At 41.0% G+C, this 24,679-nt stretch overlaps 1 protein-coding gene across 2 annotated transcripts in view; it reads right to left on the bottom strand.

Annotated features, from left to right (window-relative positions):
* Positions 1–2,102: 2,102 nt before the first annotated feature.
* Positions 2,103–24,679, bottom strand: part of insyn1 (inhibitory synaptic factor 1) — a 49,068-nt gene continuing 26,491 nt past the window's right edge. For both annotated transcript variants that reach the window (XM_067594135.1, XM_067594144.1), the window contains exon 3: positions 2,103–3,457. In XM_067594135.1, coding sequence (XP_067450236.1) covers positions 2,636–3,457 — 822 coding nt within the window. In that variant the 3' untranslated portion in view covers positions 2,103–2,635. The remainder of the gene's footprint in view (positions 3,458–24,679) is intronic.

Below are 24,679 nucleotides of genomic sequence, written 5' to 3'. Positions count from 1 at the left end.
GGCAGCCAATGCTGTGGGGAGTGAGACATTGATCTCTCTTCAGTGCCTCTTTCTTCACAGGTACTTGGGATTAACTGAGCTAGAACAAGACAAAAGAAAACCCAGAATGATATAAAAATTTTCCAAATAACTTCTGGTATATGCATGTATAGCACACCATCTTCAGGCTAATTGATGCTCGTGTGGCTTCTGTCAAGCTGTCTGGTGTAAAAGTGCCTACTCTGCTACCCTCATATCAGGCTCCTGAGGCTCAGTGGTGCCTAAACAGCAGAGCTGTAACTCCCCTAAGCAGTGTTCAATGCAATAACTATTATACAGGAACACACAAACAAAAACAAAGAAGTGGGCTGTTATGGATGTGCATCTCCAAAGTACTTAATAATCCACAGTGTTGCAGTGGCCAGTGGCAGAAGATTGGGCACATCAGAAACCTGTGTAAATGAATATGATCAAAGCAGGGAATCAGTGAAAAATAGCACACATGCTCAGCACATCTTCCTCAATTACCCATGCTGGGATGTGAAAATAACTTAACCAGTAATTCTCAACACAACCAATGTGATTGTGTAATTATATGAGTAACAAAGCTTATTTTTAGACACATTTTCTGCAATTACTGTAATTGCAAATTTGCCCAAATTGTAAAACCTGCACTGTTATGTGAATTGCAATGAGCGTAAAATAATCTTAAAACATGTCGACTGCTGCCAGCAAATGCTTTTAAATTTATACCGGTCTACATTAGCAGGATAGTTTCTTTTATACTTTATTAGTTTAGCATTATGGTTATTGGTGCTGACAAACCAAAGTTCCAAGCTTGTTGCCTTGATCAGCTCTATATAAATCCTTTAAGAACAATTCTGCTAACTGAAACTGTTTACATGAATTTAGTCAAATATTTTAATGATAATAAAAGAGTTAAATTACTTATTAGTTTCACTAGAAGGACAAAATGAAAATATATACTTCATATATGTATATCATATATATAGAGTTAATTACAACAACAAAAAGCTTGTGATTTGGAATTAAAAAGCTGGCTTGCTTGTATATATGCTCGAATATGTTTTACTGCATATAAAGATCATAACGTGTGCTCAACTGCCTGCGTCACTGTGAACACTAATTCACAAAACTCCCTTACAAAACATGGAAGCATTAAATATATTTCTTGAGTAGGATATCTCTGAGTAGAGTATCTCTTTCTGTGTGAATAAATACAATGCTACGACCATCTCTGCCTACTGCGGAAGGTTAAGTCCATGTTAGGTGATCAGAGGCACAAAGGTCAGCTTCACAGGAGTCGGCAAGGCTTTTCCTCTTTAAGACTATGACATTTTACTTTTTCTTTTCAAGCTGGAAAACACAACATTTAGGAAAGTAAGGGTGAAGGGACCAAAGGAGCTGGCTCACAAAGCCGTTCCCCAGGGTAGATTATTGCTCGGTAAAAAAATCTTTGAACAGGAACATTTTCTCTTTCCTCCATCAGCTCTCACTCTTGGACACACGTTTTTTTGAAATGTCAGTTCTTTAGGGCCACAGCTCTAATTTTTGTTCTGCTCAGTGTAAGTAAATAGATCTAACTGTGAGTTTTTGTTCACAGATCCCAGGAGAGTGGCATGCATGCTCAGCAGAGACCTCTCAGTGCAGCCTCCCTCTAACATATTGATCAGGAATGGCTATTGGCCTTAGCCCTGTGAATAAAATGCTGCTCCACTGAGTCCAATTTCCCACTGAGCAACTGAATGGAGAGACAAAACCCTTAGCACTTTTATGTGGACTGCTATTTAGCTCAGATCCTAAGCCTAATGACGTTACTGCCAGACACAGAAAATGAGAAAAATAGCAAATGTCACTTTTGTGTACCCCATATTCTCAGATAACTTTAAATATCTGTTCTTCTGCCTGCCACTCTTATGCTTCAGCCTCCGCAGCAGACCAAGAGGAGATCACATTGAGATGATTTATAAAATCAAGGGCAGGTAAATAGTGTTGTTTTCTGGCTCTTTGCTCAAAGTTGTTTGTTGACATCAAAGAGAGAAAGAGGCTTGACATGTGCATCTAGATACATTTCCCAGCTGAAAGCAATAATCCCCTTGACATTTGAAATAACTGGAACATGAAAAAAGACAATGTTTATACAGATTCAGAGTACAGAATGTGCAGCGTTTTGTATCCACATTATAGGAACAAGCTTTTCTCTTTTTTTCCTTATTTTGTGACTTATACTATTGTACAAGGAGGAGAAAGGACCTCCTCATACTCTTCATACTTCACTTCCAATTTTGAACACTTAAAATGTTCTAGTAAAAAGGATTGCTTTTGTAATCTCTGGCATTGTCTCAAATGATTACACATAGGGAATCCATTCAGTATATCTTTTAACATTAGAACAGGCACTAACCTTTTGGTCCACCAGTAACTTTCATCTTTCACTGACATAGTAATCTGCTTTGCTTCATTTCATCGTGTTTTCCCTGAGCCTCGGAATGACTTTAGGTAGTCGAGTGATTTCCCATATATCATTTATTTATTTAGTAATTAATTTATTTGTGTATTAATCTATGAGCTATGTATTTAATATTAAATAATGCACAGTCCTTTTCATGAGATTTATGATAAACTTAGGGCTTTCTCAGTGGTCCTTTGTTTTCTGTTTGGTTGGAATATAGGGCAGTACAGTTTGGGTGCTCTTGTCAGAGACAGTTTGTGTGCTGCTATTTCGTAACAGTTTTTTGCGGCAGCCGGGGTTTAAGAGACCTTTCCTGGGTAGTGTGTGAGCTCCTGTCATCCCTTTCACTGGCGAGGAGACATAGGAAGGGTCCAGACAGTTATGGAGGAGTGAGTGCTCAGAGGAAGAACGTTTGGGGGTGACCGAGCTGGCCAGGAGACTAGGCTCACTATCGCTGTCTGGTGTAGCACAGCCACTCTTGTCCTCCTGTAACTCCTCTTGCTCCTCCTCCTCCTCATCATCGTCACAGCACAACGCGTGGTACAGAATTTTGTCACTGAAGCGGACCCTCTCTCTTGTGCCGGAGGTACGAGAAGTCTTGTGGCTGTGCGTGGAGCTGCTGGCCTCCTCGCTGGATGAATCTGGAGTAATAATGCGGGGCCCGTTTGGGATGGGCAGCCCGCCATTCATCTGGGAGTAGACAGAGGCAGTGGTGGGGGGCGGGGTGGGGGTCTGCGTCTGGGTGGGGATAGTCCCACGGCCCAGCTCCGGATGTAGATCTCCTGGTTGCTCACCAGGTCTGCGGGCAGAGGCGCCAGCGGCCTCCAGGTAGCTGCAGAACTCCCAGCTATCAGAAAGCACATCTGCATTGAGGAAGTCCAGCCTGAAGGCTTCTCCCAAACCCCGCTCACTGCTGGACGTGCTGCTGGCTGTGGCCACCGTCCAGTCATCTGGCTCCAGGTCAAAGTCAAAGTCTGACGTTAATTTATCGATCTGACCCACCACCTGCAACAGAAAAGCGAAAGCACAAGAAAGAAGATCTGATGAGATTATGGAGCGCAACAAAGTGCCAAATCGAGTCATTTTAGAGTTAGTTGGACAATAATGTGAGTGCAGGCAGTTTCTGGTCATCGTGGAAAGACATTTTTATATTTATTCAGGTATGACTCACATCAACATTTTCAAGCTGGTGAAAATAAAGCAGCTGTATCTCAAACCATCTGGACTTGTCTGGTTTCCAACTGGAGAACAAAGTACATAGCACAGGCACCTCTGGTGCGATTCTGACATGTCAATATCAATAGTGGCACAACAAAGTCCAACCACTGCTTTACTTGATGCACACAGGTCATTCATTATTATTCATATTAAAGTAGTGTCACTAAAAAAAATAAAATCATTTAAAAGCATAACAAATGCAGAATGCATGCTGATCCTAATTTTCACAGATACAGTGTTGGAATAGACTCTAATGATAAAAGTTCACTGTGTGAAAGAAACTTCACAAAGTACTAATTGTGAATCCCACTTAAATATAAATCTCTGTGACAGCTTACCTAGTACTATATTACATGAAATTTCCAGATGCTTTATATCCCGCTGATTTTGACACCCCAGGTGGGATTAACATAAGATAAGGTTTATTCACAGCTGCTAATAGATCTGTGTTTGCCTTTACAGCTTGCCATTATGCTACTTTTCATCCATAAATCCTTAATTGTTTGCTCATGGTTTTAAAATAGTTTTTATTCCCACCAAGGCCTCCTGTGGACAGGTGTTGTAAATTAGCTTTATGCTACATCAAGACAAAATTAAATATCCCCTGGAATGAGGTTGTAGCATTTACAGACATGTCACAGCTCATCAAAGAGGATTTTTCAGCTCTGAGGGAGAAATCAAGAAAGAGGAACTGAAGAAGCCTCTTAAAGGTGATGAAACAACTTCAGCTGTACATCCTCAGTCCAGTGGATGATTCACTTTTTTTTAGATGTTGTCCTCTGGATGAATGAGTTGAACCTGCACAGACATAGTTTTATGGTACTAACACTTAACCCTGTGCTTTTGATTCTTGTACAGTGATGTATATTTGAATCCCAGTGCTATTGTAATGTCCATGTCAAAAAAAAAAACCAACCCTCAAATGTTGACCTACTGCATGGAAATGTATCGCGTAAAAGTATTTCATTTATTGCTACCTCAAAATTAACCTCAATGCTTCTGTCATGAGCAGCCACAGTGTTGAGTGTTTGATGAATAGAAAGCACTTCAGCTGAAATCACACTGGTTTGCTGACAACACCTAAAATCCAAGCCCCTCTATACTTGACATTTTAGCACCTTCAATCAGCATGTTTTGCTCTCAACAACAATCTATTGTAAAATGAAAACACTCAGCATTCATGTACTCTGTAAATGATACATTTCCCCAAACCATTCAGCAATTAAGCCCAGTGTTTTGAACTCCAAAAAGTTTTGTAGAACATGTGCATATGGATTTGATACATAATTGCAGCTGAATAGCAGTGAAAGAATATTTTTTACCCTGAGATTTGTGGAACATGACCCTTTTTTCTGCCTCTGTAATTATTTGCAGTGTTTGCTTTCTGGCTCTTATTACTACAAATGAATATGGTTGTATCAACAACACAAAGCCATATTCCTGCATGAAAAATCGTAATTCAGTCTTTGACTTTAAAAGAGAAGTTATGAGTCTCAGACTTTATGTGAACATACGGATCACTAAAAGCTCAGATGTTCTCCATTGCAAACATGGAAACTGACATCTATGAGCTTAATGATCTTGTGCAAATATCTCAAGATGATGATTTGAATGTAACATAAATTTGCTCACTAAATCCTTGAACACAGACCTATGTTACCAGCTACACATTAGTTATAGAATAAACCTTTTAAAAGAGAGTGTGGAGGATGACTAGATGCTGTTATTCTCATCACTCCTGCATTTATATATCTCTTGAGTCCTTAGGTCTTAACAGATATGTTTGTTGCTGTTAAGTCAAACCACCTGCATTGGAATCTGGCTGTATACATCTGCATGCATAGCACTGGCTCATCTGTCAATGAGCTCCTCTGCAGATCTGCCAGCTGTGGCATCGTACACCTCACGAGTACCTGGACTGTGCTTCTCTATTGGCAGACTGCCCAGAGGGAATTGGGTTGTATGAATGCTCTAATCCTTACTCAACCTGTTTGCTGTGTGATTTGCCGACTTTTTACTCATGGAGTTGTTAATGTAAAATGTCTCTCAAGCCCAGAGGAGGTTGAATAGCTTTGTTTACTTGATTACATAACTTGGACAAGGGACTTAATTTAATCAGTGTGTTAAAAAATTATCTGTCAAATGTATTTTACCAGCCTGCCATGACACCAATACAGATTATTGGTTGGTTAACAGTTATTGCAATGAGCAGTGAGTCATTTTTAATAAATCTCATTTTCATTTATATCTAAAACAGTTTGAGCACAAACACCATGCTGTGAAATGGTGAAGGAAAGGTGAAATTAATACAAAAAAAAAAACATTTCTTGGTTGCCAAACATCACCTTTACCTCTGCAGGGCAGCACGACCGTGCTTATTTTCCATTTTAAAATGCATTTCTGAGTATTAGTGGTAAGCTGTGCCAGCTTCCACTGCTGGTTAACCTGACCCCTGCCAACCGTATGTAGGCTAATTTAGCTTGATAACTGTCTCAGCTTGAAGGGTCTGCTGAATCTTTCTAGGTCACAATGCAGCACATGTTCAATGCAGCAACAATGAACACTAGTCTATGCTTTTTCTTCCAGTCAGAGAACGTGTGATGAAGGCGCTATGGAGTGAATTGGACAAGCAGATTGCTTTAGCACAAAGGATGAATGAACACATCAGGAACAAGTCATTAACAATGTGCACAATGGGTTTGAAATAGAAAACGCATTATGAAAATTTACAAGAGTCAAAAGTAGAAGGCAAAAGTAATTATAAGACTTTACAATAAAACATCTCATGCAGAAGAACACTATCATATCTGTACATCACTGAGGGAGATACCAAATGTCTTTTTAAGATTTTCCCACAGCAGGGCAAACAATCACTTAAAATGACCAAATTATACAGAGTAAACAGAATTAATCCAATGATCTTTCCCAATTCAATAAAGCGCTTATGCTAACACTTAATGCCACTGTGTACATACATGTAATCAGACAGAATAAATGAAAACACCTGTGTGGGTGGACAGTATGGAGCCCTAAATAACAACACACAGTTACATGCTTACATTGACTGATATTCTCCTCACAGCAGTTGTAATAGCCTCTTACAATATCCGAAATGTAGGCCTAAAAATAGTTAATATAACCAAGTAGGTTTTAGTTTTGAGTTTGAGACCGAGATTTGTTTTGTTTCCTTAAAATGTTAAATTCTGTATTTGCAGCTTGAGGCTGTGATAAACTTCTGGAGTTCTGCTGTGTTTCCCCCATGGACTTTAAGGCACCATCACTCTACAAAATTTATGATGCAGTGATGGCATATCCTTGTGACTGAAAAGACTCCATTTGCAACACAGTTAAGCAGTAATGTATAGTTTAAGAATGGATATAAATGCTGGGGATTTGAGTTTAACTTTAGTCTATATTTTTTATTTTTATTTTCCTCACTGTAAATGGTGTCTAGGGCTACTCAGCTACTGAGAACTATGATGATGAATATGACAATATCTATGATTCTGTGTGTGAACAATGAAGACAAACACAAAAATCTTAGCAATAAACCTGCTAGAGTTGTTTTTTCCCCCATTAATATTTTAGAATATGGTCTGGCTATAGTCTAAAGAGGCAGAATTGCCCAGCCAACACTAAGCGCATCTGATGTTGTTTATATGGTCCATAAAGAGAAATAAGTGGTATTGTAATTTTTTTTTTCTTTTTCATTGCACACTATCAGCTGGCAGCCATGAGTCAACTGTGGTCACAGCACCTGATCAACACAGAGTTCAGTCATTTCAGAGCTCTCAGAGGTGCTTTAAAAGAGAGGCTGCCTCGGCAGCATCAGGCAGGGTTTATTACTGTACCTCAACACCTGTCTGAGATGATTGGGCTGGGTAATTGAGGGTCAGGCTGAAAGAGGGCACTTGGAGCCTTGTCTGTGACAGAAAGGTACAGTGATGGAAAAGACAGGCAAGGATAATCTAACACAGAGTGATGGTCAGTAATGTAAAAACTCTCCGAAGAGCCTCTCAGGCAGAGTGGTGATTTGGGAAATAGATTCAGTACTGTCCACTATCATTACAAGAGTCCTTCTCACTAATATTCAGCTCCACCTGGTATCATGATTTATTTATCCTGAGTAGGTACCTGTTTCTTTTCCCCCAAGTGAGCGCCTTTCCTCTGTTAATGCTAATTGAAAATGTACTGGAACATTGGTAGTGGCATAACTTATTCCACTACTAATGCTTAATGTGTGGAAAAAAATGCAGACTGAGGTCAAAATCAGCAAATGTGAAAATGTGGGTGTAACTCTGATGAGGAGGGGGACATGTACCATGTAATCTAATCACACTGTTGATCTTCAAACAGATGTTTAACAGGAATAGCTTGTTTTGATGTGTATTGATGATTTTTTGTATGTTATCTGTCTAGTAAACAGATTGGATTACCATCCTTTGCAAATATTACACACGTGAATGAGTATCTTTAACATGTTCCTGATGGTCCTAGTGGAAAGGGTATCATATTTCCCAAGTTTAAGCTGTCTTATATATATTCTAGTATTTATCAGCAAATAAAAACATCTCTAAATTTTTGGCATCTGTAGCAATGCAGTTTGTACATATGTAAAAAATACATCAGGTGCGAGTTACCAAAATAAATGAGACATAACACCCTCACCGGGTTCATTTGAAATGCACACTGTATGAGTGAATTTTCTGTGAATCGCTTCATTACGCTGTGTTCAAGTGGCCTCTCTCCATCTGTTCCTGTGCCACCCGTTCTTCCAGGAGTCATTCTCAGAGTAGACTGAGAGAAGTTTGCAGTGCTTGTTAATTATGCAGCATCCAGCGTCTAGCATGGGTTTGCTTTTTTCATGGGAAAACCCGAAATATGTTCATGGGAGCCATTCAAACACAACACAAGTTTTATTTCTTTCTCAACATGTCACAATAGATTTCCAGCTTGCCCCCATGCAGCATTTCCAGCGCTGGAAGCAGTTTATGCCAGTTATAAAGTTTCCGCAATTATCATAATGGCCATGCATGCTGGCATCGAAGTAAAACATTTGCAAATATTGTTTTAATGTGGTTAGCTCCTGCAGTTTGACAGTTCGTCCTTTCTCCGTAGCCCATCCTTATTTCCCCTCAATTTAATTCTCAAGAAGTGAAGATGGTAGCATCCAAACCACTCACATTGTGGTGATATGGTTTATCTTATCCCCCAGAAGCTAATTTATCATCCCGGACTTCCTCTGAAAGAACTTATTTATTGGATTCACTAGGAAAATTGTCCAGTGACTCCTAAATCTCTTCCAGACATCTTATTCAAAATTGCATGAAACAGCATTTTGGGAGCTTTTTGAACCTCTTGTTACATACTTAGTATTGCAGTTTTGTATGTGAACAACATGCTGAAAATTGAATATAAAGCCAACATTGTTGGCTTGAAAGCTTGGGCCACATAACATGAAAATGGAGGTGGGTGCTCTGACTGATATGCACAAACCAATGCACACACCTGCTTGCAATCTCAACAGAAGTGTGCATGACGATTGATACGGAAGCAGAGTATTTAGCTATGTTTTGGCAAAAATATTAGTGTTTAAAATGAACTGTGCACATGGATGGACAGCAGATAAATGGCTTATGTAGCAAGATTCAATTTTGATGCTGCTTTTCTATCATGATAACTGACCACAGCCTCTGTTCCTCAAGATGGAGCAAACTGCAAATTACTAACAGCCAGGTTTCAAGTGTGTAAAAAGTGAGTGTTTCATACTACAGACAGTACTTCTCTGTAAAAATAAAGATAGATTTTGTGTGGAGTATCACTTTAATATAGCTGCACATTTTTGTCAGCTCTTCAGCGCTTCAGAATCCCATTCGCCAAGCTGACACAAATTGTGTGAACTTTATTAAATCCAGAGGAATTCAGACCACACTTATTATACCTTCATTCTCCCCCATGTGTGTCTGTGAGTGTGTGCCTTAAGGAGACATGGCCACTTCACTGATGATTTGCAATGTGCAACTCAGATGACTGGGTGACACCCTTTCTTGACTGGTGTGCCTGTTGGACTGATAACATGCACATAGGCATACAAAACATCAGAGCTACAAATAAGAAAAAAGTCTGTTCCCTATAAAGTGTATAATGTGTTTCATATATTCTTTTAGTGCACATTTTCCATCTCTGGATTAATGCCCTGCTGATCATGCATTATCATTATCTTTGCTAACTCTGTGTGCCATGTTGCAGAATTGAAATAACACCGCCCAAATAGGGTAGGTTTAATATTTATGTGCTTGCATGTTTTCATATGTGTGTGTTTTGCTGTCTTCCTTAGTGCTGCTTATGACACCCTGTGACATACTATGGGACAAAAGTTGTCTATATGTTTCTGCAGCAACATCAGTGAGACTTATTCCTCTCTGCTTATTGTACTTGTCAATTACATTGAGTGCGGTTGTGATATTAATGCAGTTGACTCTGCAGAGGTCCAGTGAGTCTGTGGGCGGGTGACATTACAAACAAGTCAGGGGGACCTGATTTAGGTCAGGCCATCTTGATTGGTGAGATGTGTTGCGTGGTGTTGGCACAGGGATGAAGTGTCCTTTGAAGTGCTCGCTGGAAGCATTTGGTGTAATTATCCTGTCATGAGAGGGGCTATAAGCCTGAGACTTCATTAGGCACATGCCTCCTGCTTTTTCATCTTTTTTCAAAAAACACTCATCTTTATGGAGGCCTTAAAGTGCTAAACAACGCTGTGATGAGCGTAGGGCCAATACCTCCTGACAACTCACTAATCAAAAGCATCATTACAAACTTCACCGCATAATGGGCCCCATTTATCCCTTTGGGGCTTTAGAAGAGGTGGGCTTCTGCAGTCCTTGAGGCCTGGGAAATCAACCACTTCCTTAGCCAAATTTAGAAGGTTTATAATATTATCCTGGAGAGGTTATGGGTTGTACAATCAGTAAGGGAGCAAGATGGGAACTCTGTCTTCCAGCAACAGGGAGGCAGCAGATGCAGCATGCGTTGTTGCTGGCAGTGCACACTGATCATTTATTGAGGTTCTCCTTCATTGCTTCTATCCGTGTTGAGAGGCCTAGCGCCAGTAATGACCAGAAAAAGATGGTAGTGCCACGCTACGGGGCTCTTCGTCTGCTTCCCTGAGATAGCACTCGGATTAGACCTGAGTACTGTCAGGTCACATGCGAGGAAAAAGGTGTGCATGTGAGCACAGTCAGGCCACACTGACTCATTTTAATGACTCGATAGAGTTTTCATTAACAACATGGTGTCTTCCTAGAAGGCCAGTGAAGGTCTGAAGTGATTGCAGTTTATCAGAGCACAAGAAATGTGTGAGCGTTTATGTGTATGTGTGTGGTGGGTTGGAGGGTAAACGTAGTTGACCTGTACAGGGAAAAGGGGAGAATCTCTCTGGCAGGGGAGAATACTGCGCTACAGGAACCGGCTCAGCCAAATCCAGCAGTAAATCCCTCACCCTGACACTTCACACTGCCAGTTTGAGTACAAGCCAGACCAGTAAGCAGATAATCAGCAAGTCCACCCAGTCTTAAAAAAAAGAAGAAATTAAAAAAACAGAGTACAGTTCCATAGCTACATGGCTAACCCATGGAGTATTTAGTAGTAATAATAGCAGTCCAAATGGTAAATCAATTGACAAATTTTGATCAGAATTGAAAGAGAATTTTAGAAACTGAAAGATTGGAAAAAACAAATAACAAAAAGTGCAAATTTTAGGCAAATAGATACATATACACAAACAGACATAAGGGAATTTGCATGTATGCCCTCATGTCACGTTACTCTAATTGAAACACATCCATCTACAGTCATGACTTCTAAAAATCATTTGCAATACACCTACATTTATGATTTATTTCAAGTTATTCAAAGAATGATGGAAAGAAAAAATAATGGATGCAGGGAGACGGCCAGGCAGCAGGGAAGAGACAGACTAGCAGGAAAGGATCTTTATTTAAACATATTTGCAAATATTACTCAACACAACTTTTTAGAATCTCATTGTCAGCTTTGTTCCACTTTGGTATCTATGAGGAACATATTCATATCTTTGAAAAAGATAGCCTGCAATAAAATGTGTTTACAACTTTAGAGTTGATTTGCTACTCACTCACACAGTCACATTATCATTTATATACAGTCACACAGCCACAGCCATCAGTGCCTTTATCATAAGTGAGGATGAAACTGCAAACCCCCCACTCAGCAAAATATTTTGCTTTTGCCAGCCCCTTCAGCCAACAAGACCGAGAGTTCTATTTCTGGTTGTGGGAGAAATGATCCATGTCTAGAGTTACCATACAAAAGTTATCACTTGCTCTGTTTTTGTAATTAAAAAAAAAACTATCTAGATTCCTTTTATGGCTCCTATTACTGTCTACACTGGGCTGGTGACAGATGATATTGCCTGATGGTAGTTTCCATGAGGCAGCACTGGGTTTTATTTCACAATTCCAGGGGTGTAAATGTATTTACACACTCACCCCAAAATCAGGAAAACAAGACACAGGTGTAAAAAAAAAACAAACAAAAAAAAAAACTACCCCGAAGGTATACCATTTTTATCAGAGGAAAAAAAATGCTTTTACTGTTCTTGCCTACAAGATTCTGCAGTCTGATCTACCAGCTCTGTTTGTGATTAACAAAAAAAGGACAGTCTGTTGGTGGAGGCTGAGATATGGAAAACTGGACTATTGGTGTTAATCACTCAGGTAGTATACATGACAGCTGCTAGACTGTGTTCAGTTGTTGACATTACTGTTACTTCTGTCAACAAGTCGCAGTTGTTGCTTACATTTAGACACACTACTTCTGGGTAAGTAATGAAGGGATTGTTTTGTCCTTCTATGTGTTAGCTGCTACATAACTCTGATTATACTGAGGAAAATAATTTAACCTTCAGATCAGTAAATATAAAGTTTTTTCCATAAGAATGAAGGTTCTCAAAAGGCCTGAATGATGTTTTGCGCATCAAGTAATACATAGGTCATTTGTCAATGATTCCTAAAATAACCCAAATGACCATTATAAAAATGATCCACATCATTGTTTTTTTTTTTATCTACAACTATGGCTAAGTTCGGCAAAGTTCAGGCAATTAAAAATACTTGGTCAGACATCATTATCATTAATGCAGTGTCAGAGTTGTACACTTTGTACATTCAGTGATCCTTTCCAAACTCTAACCCTAAGCCTTTTTGCTGTGGTGTTGCAACTTCGCACTATTTCCACCATTGCTACTGAGTGCATGAAAGCAAAAGGTCACTTGTCAGGAAAACATGGACAGAGGTTGTTTAAAGTATTTGAACAAACAACCAATGCTGTTGTTTTGCTGGTTAGGGCAGCCTCTGCATTATGTGCCAAAATTTGTACACAACTGGTGTGTAGTGTGCAGTACTGTAAATATTTTAAGTAAAATTTACTAATAATTTGCACTCACATTTATATGCTTTGACATGTTACCTAAACTATTAAATATACAGGCCACATCTGAAGCTGTGTCCCATATGCAAGCATGTATTATACATGGGCTATTGTAAATAACATGAACATTTCCCTCCTTTTATTCAAACTTGTCATGAACCTGCTGTGTCTGTCTGTAGCTTTTCAGCTGCACTGGTTTGCTGTGCAGCATCTTCACATACAGAACTCCTATACCCTGCCAACAAGCGAAAGAATAAATCCTGCACTAAAATGTAAACGAACTACCCTTGTGAAAAAACGATTCCTCCCTGCAGGGAAGCTAACCAATGTACTCTTGGCTCAGGGGCTTGTGTTGTAATTGCTCCCTGTATTAGCATGCTCATAATTGATAATGCTAATTAACTGATACCTAGAAATACATATGTGATTATTGATCAGTAATCAATGTTAATTACCAATCATGGCACCTGCCAGAAATGATTAATTTTTGACTGCTAGGGGGTTTTCATGCTACCCTGCAATCCTGTACTGTTACACAGAGTTACTTCTACGTTTACCTACAAGTTTACACCTTGCCAGTGAAAACGAGTTGCAATGAACGAAGGTTATGATATTGTAACCCTGGTTCTACAAGCACAAGCAGAGCCCTCTACTGGACTCTATGGGTAATACTCTCCTTCAATCACATGTACACAATTGCTGACTGAAATTTGCATGTACATAGCCTGCCAATCAGGACGCACCTACTAATTCCAACTGGGTGAAACCATGGCCTAACCCCACAGGGGTCACAGATCATACAACAGACACCCTGCACACCCCATTCCCTGAGTCATCTTGAATCATGGGAGAATGCAGGTGTATAATTGCTGGGGGTGGGGGGGTGTCAGGTGTAACACAGCTGACACTCACACTGCCCTTTTCACAAGTCCTGAGTTGTACCCGCAAGCACAGATCTTTAAAAGGAGCCTGTCATGTCCAAGAGATAGAACCTCATGAATGGACTCACCCCACTGAACAAGGCCGTAGATGCTGCCACAATATGTGGAATGCACTCAGACACACAGTGGGGGGGGTCCTTACCCGCCTGCCTGTGAACTTGGGAGATGCACTCACAAAGCCAACTAGCTAGACGCTTCATGAATAGGGCATCCACTCCCTCTCCATAGCACATGAACAGTTGTTCAGTGCACCAAAAGGGGGGCATGCGTTGAACATAACATGCCAATGCACGTACTGGGCACAAGAGGTGCAGGCTGCCTCCCTGGCATCCCCATGGAGTGGAGGACAAAAATGCCTCTAGCTGAAGAGTTCTCGACCTAAATGAACTCCTTATGTTCTTAGGAACAAGGGAGTGGTTAGGTCTGAGGGTAGCACCACTGTGGTCACTACGAAGCAGCAAACAGCTGGGTTGAACTGACAGGCCCTGTTTACACCGGGCTTTAACATGCATCTCGGGTGATCTGTTCACAAGTGGACAGCTGTAAGTACATCTCTTCACACTTATTAACATGCGTCTCCACATGCATCTTGAGTGACCACTTGTGATTGGATCTCACTTCCCCGCTCTATATGCAAATACACATGTACATCATTTCCGTTTGCAAAGACCAAATTCGTTTGTATTTAACCGGCAGGAAGACCCGGTATCTGTGTACCCTCTGTCCAAAGTTGTGTTCAACTTGTTCCATAAAAGGATAAACAAATATACAATGCATTGTGCGCCCCCTCACAAACACAGCAATAACTTCATTGATTATTTAAATCTCTGACTCGCCGACAGGATCGGTCAGGATCTAATGTTAATTAATGTTCTGTGTTCTTCTACACATCCAATAGGTCAGCTGTTACACACAGTCCAGGTTCATACCGTTTGGAGTAAAGCGGCCATCCTCTTGATAAATCTTTAGCTCATTATGTTGAGCAGCACAGCAAAACTAAAACATTTTTTTAATTCACATGAGAAATAGAAAAACAAAATAATGCATTTCTTTATTCTGTTATCAAACAAGTTTAACACAGCTTTGGACCAGGAGACAGCAATGCAACTCCTGTGCCTACTCTGCAGGAAAACAGAGGACATCAGTTGAGTAGGTATTCCTTCAATCTGGCCCAGGACCCATTGCGTTTACATTGCTAAATGAATGTGGCTACATGCAGCCCAGACCACCTCTGAATGTGGTCTGAGTGATCGGATCTCAATGCGTCCTCAGTGCGTCTTGGGTGCGTTCACACCTGTACCTGATCACAAGTGGACTGTACTATAGGCAACCGTGGTGCAACACGTCTCCCCTAAACCAGAGTCAGGAAGTGTTGGAAAACCAGGAGCACTGCCTGAAGTTCGAGGAAGTCCGAAGCTATGGGAGCTCCCAGGAGGTCCTCTCCTGTCCCTCCTCTGTAGGGCGGTGAGTCCCAGCCACATGTGATGTGAGCCTACTGTGGCAAGTGACATCAATCGCCCTGCCATAGTAGCAACACCCAGAGCCAGGTTATTAATCTGACCGACGGCGCAGCCCAGAAAATCAGCCTGTTCTGCTGTGGAGGGGGCATCCAGCGGTGTGTGTGTCCAGATTATTTTCTGTGGCCAGCTGCATGCATGGAATATTTTCTCAAAATATTCCAGTGCATCCCTATCCTACACCAGCGGAGGGTGCAGCTTCCTGCTCACTTCCCAGCCAGTCAAGTGAGGAATCAGGAGGGCTGCAAGGGCCTCTTCCAGGGTGGAAGCGGTTCCTTCCAGGATGCTTCGACGCAATGCCAAATGTCCAGGAGAGGAGGCAAAACAAAGGCGGGTTGAGCCAAATGAGCTGGGCTGTAAAAGTCTTAACAAACCTGGATGATTGGGCGGGATGGGAGTGGCAGAGAGAGCCCAACACGCTCCACCGCCATGGCCATAACCTTAGGGAAATCATGGTGAACTGAAGTCGGCGGCAGATTTCCAAAGGTCAGTGAAGTTGCAGACACAGATGAGAGGTTGTTATCATCATCCATTGGTGAAGCTACTCAGAGAGTCTCAGCCAAGGTGTCTGGCGGCAGCGGTGGTGGCGGAGGGCCGGATGAAGCGATGAACTCATTTCGCCATGGAGATCAATCTCGAGCTCCGGTTTGCTCTCACTGCAGTGGAGTGAGAAGTCATACAGCTGAAAATGGTCCCACCGTTGCCAGTGTTGATTTGGAGAAGTGCCCTGCAGTGTATACAAGACAGTGGCAGCATCGTGTCACTCTCTGCATGGTCCCATCTGAGGCACTCGAAGCAGAAGAGATGCCCAGCAGCAGCAGTGATGAGACTGGGGCACGATGGTCCAGATGGACAAGTCCATCTGCAGACACGTAATTGGACACATGTAATCGGTAGGTGCGTCCTGATTGGCTGGCTACGTACATGCAAATTTCAGTGGTCGATTGTGTGCAGGTGCTTGGAGGAGAGTATTACCCATGGAGTCCAGTAGAGAGTGGAGCCTGTGTGAGATAGAACAAGTTCCATAATAATACAGTAACCCCCTCCCAAAACAACCACTAGCAAACAAGCAACCACCAACATACTGTATGCCTATACAACATTTTTTGAAAAGAATATAACTGATGGTAGAGCATTACTTTTCACTCTTTTACATGAAGTTATAGTGATCATCCAATCATCTTGATACAATATCAAGCATGGAACAAACAGTGATCTAAAATGAAAATGAGTGAAATCAAAGATCTAAATCAACTTAATATTCCACCATCTGGAATAGCACTGTACTGTGCTGTGCATTTCAATGAACCACAGTTGTCTTTTCAGCTTTTCAGCACTTGTACTATTTTTCCATTTGGGAAAAAACTTGGGGTTAGTTTTCATTGCTGCTCATTGTTGTTGGGCCATTGCTTTGGATGAGAAGTCCAGCCTGAGAGAGCAGCAGCTAACCCTACTATTAATACAGAGCATGCAATCAATATGCCACTGGCATTTCTAGGTTTCCTTGGCCTGCAGCGCTTATCTTAATGTGAGTGTGCTCCCATTTTCTTTTATTGTGTGAACCCATATATCATTACCAACCAAATATGGCCCGATCTACCATGCTGGAGTGAAGAGAAAAGGAAAAAAATTCTACAATTTATTTTTATTTTAACCTTCTCTTGGCTGCCTTATGGCAATGGTAGTAGACCTAAGGAATTTATCTTTAGCTATTTCATTTCTGCTCTGTCTTTTGTCTTTACTTTCACTTACTTTTTTAATTTCAAACAAACTATTGTCTGTGCTAATTATCCCCTTATGTTTGTTGGAGGATTATTCTTCATGAACCATACCATGTCGGTAGGAGATGATGTGCTATATATTAAGGGATGGTTATATGGGTAGAAGCAGATTTATGTGGAGAGATATTTTCAGTCCTGCTCACCTGGAATAATCTTGAAATGATACACACTTAGTCACATGGTGTATTATCCTGCTAAAAGACTGTGGCCATGAAGAGATGAATCTGGTCAGCAACAAGGTTGCATAATACATTGTGGTATTCAAACAATGCTCAGCTCCTAGCAAGGCAACTAATACAGTATGTACCAAGAACGCCAGCAAATCACCTCCATCAGTTACTGAAGGTGCTATCTAAACGTCACAACAACCCTGAGATTATGTGATTCCCATATTTATTGATGATAACACAGCTACTATGTTCTATCTAGAAATTAAGATGGTACGTTTTCTTATATATTTATTGTTCATGGCTACACCCATTTATAAAGGGTTCATTACATTTACATTATATTTACCTGTTAACAACCTCTGTAGGAACAGTTTTTCTCTAGTGTCATGGTACATCTTCTTAAATACATAATGAAACTTGGGCTGTTACCATCATAAACTTTGGATAACTACAATTGTAACTTGAATTGATGGGTAATAGAGGAGGTGTTTCTAAGAAGTGGTTGCCTACTTTCCTAGGAAGTACACAATTATATTACCAGCCTAAACCGGTCACAACTACACGGTACTTAGTTGAATTGATGGGTAATAGTGGAGGTTTTTGTTAGTGTTTCATCTGTAGTTTCTCTGTATTTACCTGTATTTACCTACTTATTACCAGTGGTAATTACCCAATAATAAACAACAATTTACCATATATTTACCAGGTAAATACTTATTAATTAGGGGACTGTAAAAGGAAGCGTTACCACTTACTTGTGGCCACTCTGTTAGCATGAACAGGTCTCCTCTGACCTCTCATCAACAAAGCATTGCTTCAGGCCTGTGAGTCAGTGTCTGGAGGAGAGAGCTCTTTAAAATAGGTAGTCTATCTCACCACGGTGGCGGATATGATAAGGTCTCATTTACAATGATGCATTACCCCAAGGCATTATTGACTTGCAAAGTTATACTCAACTTTAAAACCATTAAAAAAAACATCTGGAAGAAATGAAGACAATAACTGATGTTGCCTCATAAAAACACATTTCATTCTCTAAATATAAACTTCCACAGTAAATTTGCGATCCTTACAGAATAAAAAAATTAATCCTATGATCTTGGACACATATTTAATCATGAGCCAGTTTCTCCTGGGCTACAGATGGGAGAACCCTAAGTAGTGAAGACTTCAAGAGATAAAACCTGTGGCTGCTCTATTACAAAATAATTGGAGATTGAATTTGTGTACTCGTAAAATGTTTGTTTGAGCATTTACACCCAAATGAGCTTTATTTGGTGTGGTGCTAGCAGTTACGAACCAGAAAATGTGCCCATATCTCCGTGAAATCACTCTGGCTTCTGTTACTGTGTTCACAATGTTGTTCTCACACTCAGTCAGTAGAGCACATCAAGGATTGCTCTCCTGATGACATAAAGAGTCTTGACTCCTTTTTTTTGGATAGAATTATTGTTGTGACATACATACGTAACCATGCTCTACTACATCAAGGAGATACCATTTTCTGCAACCTCTTGGAGCATTTCAAGCAAAATATGTGATAAATGTTATCCTCGCACTCAAATTATATGAGTCACTAGAGAATGCCATGTGTTATCCAATCTTATCATGAGCAGCACTCTTTGTAGCATACTTCAGGCTACATGTAGGTAGTTTAGTTAAAATTGAAATTGTCCAGGTTGCAGGGAGCATTAGCTTAACGATAAGCTCTTCAAATATTATACATATTAGGTTCTTCTCAATGCATTTCTTTCTGCAGAGAGAACCCTGTTTACAAAGGGTGATGACACCTACACATGCAAAACTTCTAACTGAAAACAAAAATCTTGAGTGATGGCGTGCCCCCCTACCCCACCCCTCCTCCACCAGCGTGCTGAAGTAGGCCACAGATATTGGCATGACTCGCTCTCCTACTTCTTTCTCTCAAAACAATTTGTCATTGCTTCCAGGGTTCTGCCATTTCTATCTGTGACAATCTGTGGGGCGGTCGCCTCAGAGAGTGACAAAACCTGTCACAGTGCGTCACTTTCACTCTCTCTTTGGCAAGCGGCAGGACATCTTTGAGTCTGCAGCACCTTTATCAGATATGGCAGTTCCTAAAGCTCTGCCTATAACAGCAGGCAAGTTGGAGGAGAGAAGACAGCGACTTTACAGAGACCTATTTGCAAACAAAATCACTGGGAGACATTCCCCACAAGGCACCATCTGGCTGCCACACGTACCTGCCTCCATCACTCCCTCACGATCACCGGCTTCTCTATTTATAGACGCTCTCCTGTCCACCCACCCACACACTGCATCTTGTAAAACAGCAACCAAAATCTAGCAAACTGAAGAATCTCCTTCAGGCAATCAATCATTAGGGTGACAGATGTCAACATATTTTCCCGTAATGTGTGGATAACATCTTCCCAACAATATGCCGTCGCTAACAATAGAAATGAACAATCAGCCGGCTCCTTGCCAGACCTTGCGGAGATAGGGAGGCCGGCAATGACCTTCTTTGTCATTATCTGAACTCTTCTCCTATTTTTAGCTTGGCTGTGTTAGAGTAAGTAGTGAGATGAGCTATGAAATAGATTGAAGCACCTAAGTGTGAGGTAAAAACTTACTGCGGTGGCTGATGGGGGCAGATGGTGAGGGTACCGGGTGCGATCTAATCTTTGTGTATTCCAGGTTGATACCGGCAGAATCTGTGATGATGTGGGATGTCAGCCGTGAACCACCAGTGGGCTATCAGAGTTATCAATAAACCGATTAGTGTCTCATTTCAGAGGGGAGTTGACTGAATTCTGATCATTGGTATTATGTTATTGAACAAGTATTCCCCAGCGAGGGAATGATATTGAGAGCCCTAACACAGAACACAGACGTGTGCTTGCAAGCTACTCAGGCATTTGCTGCATTTTGATAAGGTCCACAGTGACTATATTTTGAATGCTATAAGAACCCCTGTAGCAATGTACTACTTTGATTGCAATGCTAAAATGTCACATATAATTAAATTGAAGTAAGCAAGGGCTGCAAAATACTGTCTCACTAATAGATTCACTCTGCATCCAAACACAAATTCCCCCATATTTATGTGTGCACTAACATATCCTCTTTCCATTTATGCTCCATCCAAGGTTTTAGCCTCTCTGAGCAAGAACTGACTTTATCAAAATTCCAATGTAAAATACAGCCTTTGAATGTTAAATTAGTCATCAAAATCCAGATGTGCTGGCACAGCTCCCCATTAAGAAGAAGTAACAGCCTCTCTCTCTCTCTCTCTCTTTTTGGATGGATTTCAGCCATCTCATTGTGAGAACAATTAGTCAATGTGCATGGATCAGCTCCTTTAATTACATATTGAAATATTACTCATACGCTCAAAAACATTGATTACTTGGAGATTGCCTGAGATTCGTAGAGAATACATATATGTTCCCCTCAGAGCAATACCACAGCATATTTTCCTCCCAACAATTCTCTTGATTTGCGTTTTAATGTGTGTGTCTCTTGATAATTATAGGTTGTAGAGTTGGCAGGGAAACATGGTGGTATGTGGAGAAGCGCTACCTCACTCACACAAGCCCTTCCGGCAAGAGGAACCTGGTAAACAAATCTCACCAAAGTGAGAGAGAGAGAGAGAGAAAAAAACTATTTAACTAGGGCAATATTTTAATGCACTATTAATATTTTTCTATTACTTTTTGGACTCAGTTTGATAAGTTTTCTCCCCACTGTAGGGGGGGAGAGGTTGTGGTTGTCCAGAGGAAGGCATACCACCAGATAACTCTTCAGGATGCATAATCACAAAACCCAGTTTATTCTCATTTAAATAAAAACCAGTTGTTAAATATCCGTCCAGTGAGAGGAAAATAAGTACAACTCCAGAATGGATGAATCTGGATTGTCAGGCTCATATACAGATGATGCAAATGGGAAGTCCACAGTGGCATACCAGGAGTTGAGTCTATTGTAACATGCATCATCCATCCATCAGATTATCTCCCGTCTGCCACATTCTGCTCTGCTGTCTCGTTTGAAAAAACACATAACACAGTGGAGTTCTCTACCTGCATTCTCCTGGAACATTAAAAGAGCCAATTACCACCAACAAATAAGCAATGTACAGTGAAGGTGAAGGACAGGAGAGGCAATTTTCCTTCCTTTTCTCCTCTCACTTCATCTCTTGTTTCCAAGCTTTAAATTGCCAGTCCATAAACAGTGGGCCCATTGTACTGTGCTGTTGACACAAATTGGAAGGAGTGAAGAATGGAGATGTATTGTTCCATGTAAAGCATATTCATCTTTTCAATAAAGTTGGCATTTGTAGGGAAGAGAAAGTGTGAAGTCAAGCGAGGCATGTAATTAGCAGGTATAGAGGTATAGTACGGGCGCTTCATCGAGCCATCTGTGGGGAGCGTTTGTGAGGATCTCTGCGACTGAGCTTTCCTCGCTTCTTTGTCTTCTCCTGCATTTCTCCGTGACCCTCTCTCCTATATGCACAGCCTGCCAACAAATCACCTCCTCCAAACCTACTGTAGAGCCTGTTTGCAAGTCTGGATGATGCAATGACCGGTGTTCACCAAGCCACCTTCTGATGCAAGCTCCTCGCTTTTCACACACAATTCTACAACGTTCCTGGAAACATTTGAAAAGGGGCAGCATTAATAATACATGGAATCTGTGTCCGTGCGTGAATGTGGCGCCAACCTACAAGTGCAAGTCCTTAGTTGGCCACTGTTTAGACATCTTTCACGGTTTCTCCCTCTCTCTCTGGCAGCCGAGCTTTGATTGATGACAATAAAAGGAGTGGTGAAATCTGAGGGCTGGATGGAGAGATAACTGACTGGCTGAGAATGACTCAGTCCGTAGCAGAGAGTCAGTCTGCTGCAGCCTGGAGGAAAAGAGCGAGACAGGAGAGCAAGAGCGAGAGGGATCGGGAAAGGGAGAAGGTATCACGGGGTAAATGAGGCCTTGCAGTTTGGTAGTGCACATAGCTTCATCATCCTTGGCTCATGTTTGGGAGGCAAACATGACTGGGCGAATGTTGCTTTGTTTGAGAAGAGAAACATCGCTGAAAGTCAGAGTGATGTGACCAAACACACAGCGCGGCCTCGCCAACAGCATTATTTCTAATCAATCTACTGTGGGAGGACAGAAAACACACATACGCACAAACAATATGCACTCACGCAAGAACACGCACCCACAATAGGCACCCACAAAACTACAGTATACGCACACACACACACACACACACACGCTCGTACACACAGCCAATCTCATATCTTCTGGCAGATACTCATACACCCACTCAAACGCATGCATCAATCACTCTGTTTTTTTCCCTCTCAAATAAAAACACCACTGTCATACACACACAACATATACATATACAGCACGCGCTGAATCAGTCAGACTCCCAGGCTGGCTCATGCTACTTTGATCCTGATGGGGAGCAGTGATTATTCTGATGGCAGCTTGTATATCTAACCTGAGGGTTATAGAGTTTTATTTATAGGCCAACAATAACCCTTAAAAATATGTACTGCAGCCCTGACTGCATCTCTGATATCATCAGGCAAATTCCCTCTCGTGTGACCTTGGCTTTTATGCAGTGAATCTACACGGATGCAGAAAATGTGCAACGTGATCAGGTCAGTCACGGCAGAGGAAAATGCCTCCTCCCCACCCTCTTTGTAGCCATCATTTATGCTTCATGTTTTTTTGTCACAAGGTGATGGCTGCCAATGATGTCATAGTGGCGGCGGGGGCAGTGTGGACACTAGCGTCAGGGGCTTTGGCGTGCTCTCCCTCTTTAAATAGCCCCAGATCTAATCTGCAGACAGCAGCAGAGTTCTGACAGATCCTGCCTCGGTGCCTCCTCCCACTAGGTGACACATTCTTTATTTATTTTTCCTCTCCTCCGCTCTGGTATTCACTCCGTGGAGCACTGGCCCCTCAAGCTATTGTCAGTTCCGTTCTCCTTCCATGTCTGAAAAACCAAATGGATTTACAGGGTTTACTGTCAACCCCTCCCTTTTTCTGGGCTTATGAATGTGGCACAGTCTCTTATTTCCACTCTCTTATTTCTACACTATCCATCCCTTTATGATGACTTGGTCACTCTTCTCATGGGGCCCTGCTGTTGTGGCACTGCCTTTTCTTTGTCTAAGCAAGTCTTACGACTTGACCTCTGTGCAATATAGTATTGTCACAGTTCAATATAATGCAAGTTAAAAAGATGGTCCTGACAGTTTCAAAAACAAAACACATTGAGCTGCAACTAACAATAATATTCATCATCGATTAATCTCCTAATTATTTTCTCGATTAGTTGATTAATCGTTTAGTCAATGAAATGTAAAAAAATAGTGACACAATTTCTCAGAGGCCACAGTGATTTCTTCAGTTTTCTTGTTTTCTCACTCTGAAATGTTAAGATATTCAATTATCTGTCATATATGAAAAGGAAAAACAGCAAATATTTACATTTAAGAAGCTGGACCCATCAAATATTTGGTTGAAAAATGACTGAAACGATTAATCAATTATCAAAACAGTTGCAGATGAATTGTCTGACAATCTGCTTATTGATGAATTGACTAATTATTGCAGCTCTAAAAGCAAAGCTTAATAGTTTAACCCTGTTGGCCTCACTGTTTTTCCAGTAAGCCTGAGGGAAAGTTGGAAAACCTGCTGCTATATGGATGACGCTGTATGACTGATAACAATTTGGAGCCTCTGTTCCCCGAACTCTTAACACTTAACAAATGCAGTGAACATGATTGTTCCAAAACTGATATCACTATCGACAATTTAACAATTAATACTGTGTTCTATGATGTTCTATTCTATGATGTGGCTGCATAGTGGAAGTTATAATCATAGGCTTTCAATTGTAAGCATGCTAATTAATTTTTTTATTGTACAAGACTGAAATAATGGCAAATGATACAATATCCTCAACCTTTTCTTATCTAATACTTTTGAGAAAGGTACTGAATCTGTAGCTACTCAAAGCTACTCTACCTCTGGCCCACAATAAAAAATGATACAGCTCCAATGTGAAGATCATGCATGCTAACGAAACCTTCTCATCTCTTCAATTAAGGTTACAAATGTATAATCGTGCCAAAGCAGT

This window comes from Thunnus thynnus, chromosome 1 (genome assembly GCF_963924715.1).
Source record: "Thunnus thynnus chromosome 1, fThuThy2.1, whole genome shotgun sequence".
NCBI classification, from domain to species: Eukaryota; Metazoa; Chordata; class Actinopteri; order Scombriformes; family Scombridae; genus Thunnus; species Thunnus thynnus.
This window is presented reverse-complemented; position numbering and strand designations above follow the sequence as displayed.